Below are 2,753 nucleotides of genomic sequence, written 5' to 3'. Positions count from 1 at the left end.
TATATATATATCTTTTTTTTTTATTAAAAATATATTTACACATATTTTATTCAAATGATATAATTATATATATATTATATGAGTGATATATAATATCTATAACATTAAAATTTTTATTTATTTTTTATTATTATTTACAGAGACTTAAAACCACCAAATCTATTGTTGGTAATGGGTGGACAAACTCTTAAAATTTGTGATTTTGGTACTGCTTGTGATTTAAATACTTATATGACTAACAACAAAGGTTCTGCTGCTTGGATGGCTCCAGAAGTATTTGAGGGTTCCAGATATACAGAAAAATGTGATGTATTTAGTTGGGGTGTTATTTTATGGGAAATATTATCAAGGAAAAAACCATTTGATGAAATTGGTGGTTCAGCTTATAGAATAATGTGGGCAGTACATATAGGACAAAGACCTCCTTTAATTGAAGATTGTCCAAAACCTCTTGAGGATCTTATGACTAGGTATTTATTAATATTTTATTATTTATTTATGCTATTATAGTTAATAATGTTCAAGTAATTTAAGAATATCAAGTAATCTAAGAAATTAAAATTAATAATTTTTTTTTTATTTTATAAAACCATATTATTTTTTTTAATTATGATATATATTGCTAATTGATATATGTATGATATAAATATTTTTGACTAATAAAAAATAAATTTTAAAGATATATGCTTTTAAAAAATATATCAAATTTATTGGAGCTTGTAATTAATTGAATATTAACACATAAATTTAATTTTTTGCACTAAATTTTTCTAAAATGTTATATTTATTTGTTTAATTTGTTATTAAATATATTTATAAAACAATAAAGTACGTGTTAAAATGTAAAAGTACGTGTATGAAATGTTAAAATACATATATATGTTATAAATTAATAGATTTTTAATTTTAAATTTAATTTTCTATAATCTATGTTTATTCTAATTTATTTAATATATATTTAAATATATATTTAAAATTATTAAAAAGTTGAATATTTATATTTTTATAAATATTATATTTTATAATATTATTTTAATATTAATTTTATATATTTTTAAAATTAAGAAATGTTCATTTTATCTGATTAATATTTAGTAATTATATTTGTAGAAAAAAAGAAATTTTTTTTCTGGCACAAAAATATTTAATATATTTTTATATACTTAATATTTACTTAATAATTAGAATTATAATATTTAGAATAAGTTTTATATTTATTTAATATTGCTTATATTTTATTTATATATAATATTTTTTTATATGCTATGCAATATTTTCATGAAATATTGTAAAATTTAGAAATGAATATATTTCCTTAGTATAAATATTCTATACAAATATTCTTTATTGAAAAATTGATATTATTTAATAATTAATTTTTTAATAATTTTTTTATACATTCACAATATAAATCATGAAAGATTATTACTTTACAGGTTGAAATTTAATATGGTAGTTATATATGTAGTGTCTTCAAATATACATTTTGGCTATTCCTTCTCGTTAATAGAAAAGTATTTATTTGAAAGTGTTTAAGTGTGATAATTTGTGTAATGCTTGTTAGTCTTCTTCAATAATCAATGGTTTTGATAGGAGTATAATATTCATATTAATTAAAATTGATTGTTCATCAATTAAAAATTGTTTATTTCATAAATCATCTGTTAAATTATATAAATTGAATAAATAAATTTATGTTTAACTATTTAATATTAAAAAAATAGGAAATATGAATTGTTTAATTCATAAATATCTGATCTAATATTAATAGTGGTTGATTATTCATCCTAAAATTTATTATATCTAAGATTAATTTATTATATCTAATATTAACGAAAATAAATTATAATTATCAGTTAAAATTTAATTAAGATATAAAGAAAAAATATAGGATTGTTAGAGGTTATGAATTTCATGTTGATTGTTTGCAATGTTGTTATTTTTTTAGAATAGGAGGAATATTAAAGATGATTGATTGGTGGTTGATCGTTTGGTGTTAGGATAACTTTAACAGTTTCATAATTCTTCATTCTGAGATTGTTCTATACTTCTAATTAGGGTTTTTCTAAATTTCTTCTTATGAATTTTAGGTTTTGATCTAGGTGAAGATTGGGGCACATAGTTCATCATAAAATTTTCTTTAAAGAAATTAAGAAATCTTTTAGCAACTATGGATTCTTCTTTGGGACAACAATCCACTCTTTCATCCTCTTCGATGGTTAGGCACTGGGAGCAAATTTTAGTGGTAAGTGAAATTGTCTTCAATGATATTTGTCCATTAAGGTTTCCATTGTACCAAGTGGCAAGATTACTTTCCCTTTCGTTTTTCACTTGATCATTCAATATAGAAAGAATGATTTGTTTCTCAAATTATTGTTGATGGCAGTTGCAGGAAGATTTTCTTGCAAGAAATTGCTCCCAGTTATTTTCATCATAAATTTTTTGATAGTAGATTGTGGAAGGGAAAGTGTTGAATTTAGGAAAGAAGGTAGGAAAATTGAAAATATTTGAATTTATATTAGCTATGAAATATTATCTATGACTTATTCAATAATTATAAAAAAAAATTATAATTGTTATATTTGATTTTAATGACAATAAAATAAAAAATATATAAAAGAAGATTATATATATAGAAAGAATTTTTAATATTTTAAATATTTTAAATATTATTAATTTTTAATATTTTAAATATTTTGAACATTAATCATAATCAAAATGAATTCTAAAATTTTTTTCATTAAAATTTAAAA

The 2,753-nt window shown here is 19.3% G+C and overlaps 1 protein-coding gene across 2 annotated transcripts in view; it reads left to right on the top strand.

Moving 5' to 3' along the window:
- LOC102676751 (mitogen-activated protein kinase kinase kinase 7-like) overlaps positions 1 to 2,753 on the top strand; it is an 11,536-nt gene that overhangs the window by 2,929 nt on the left and 5,854 nt on the right. For both annotated transcript variants that reach the window (XM_006623902.2, XM_006623901.2), the window contains exon 4: positions 131 to 470. In XM_006623902.2, coding sequence (XP_006623965.1) covers positions 131 to 470 — 340 coding nt within the window. The remainder of the gene's footprint in view (positions 1 to 130; positions 471 to 2,753) is intronic.

This window comes from Apis dorsata, unplaced genomic scaffold, assembly GCF_000469605.1.
Source record: "Apis dorsata unplaced genomic scaffold, Apis dorsata 1.3 scaffold_978, whole genome shotgun sequence".
Taxonomy (NCBI): domain Eukaryota; kingdom Metazoa; phylum Arthropoda; class Insecta; order Hymenoptera; family Apidae; genus Apis; species Apis dorsata.
This window is presented reverse-complemented; position numbering and strand designations above follow the sequence as displayed.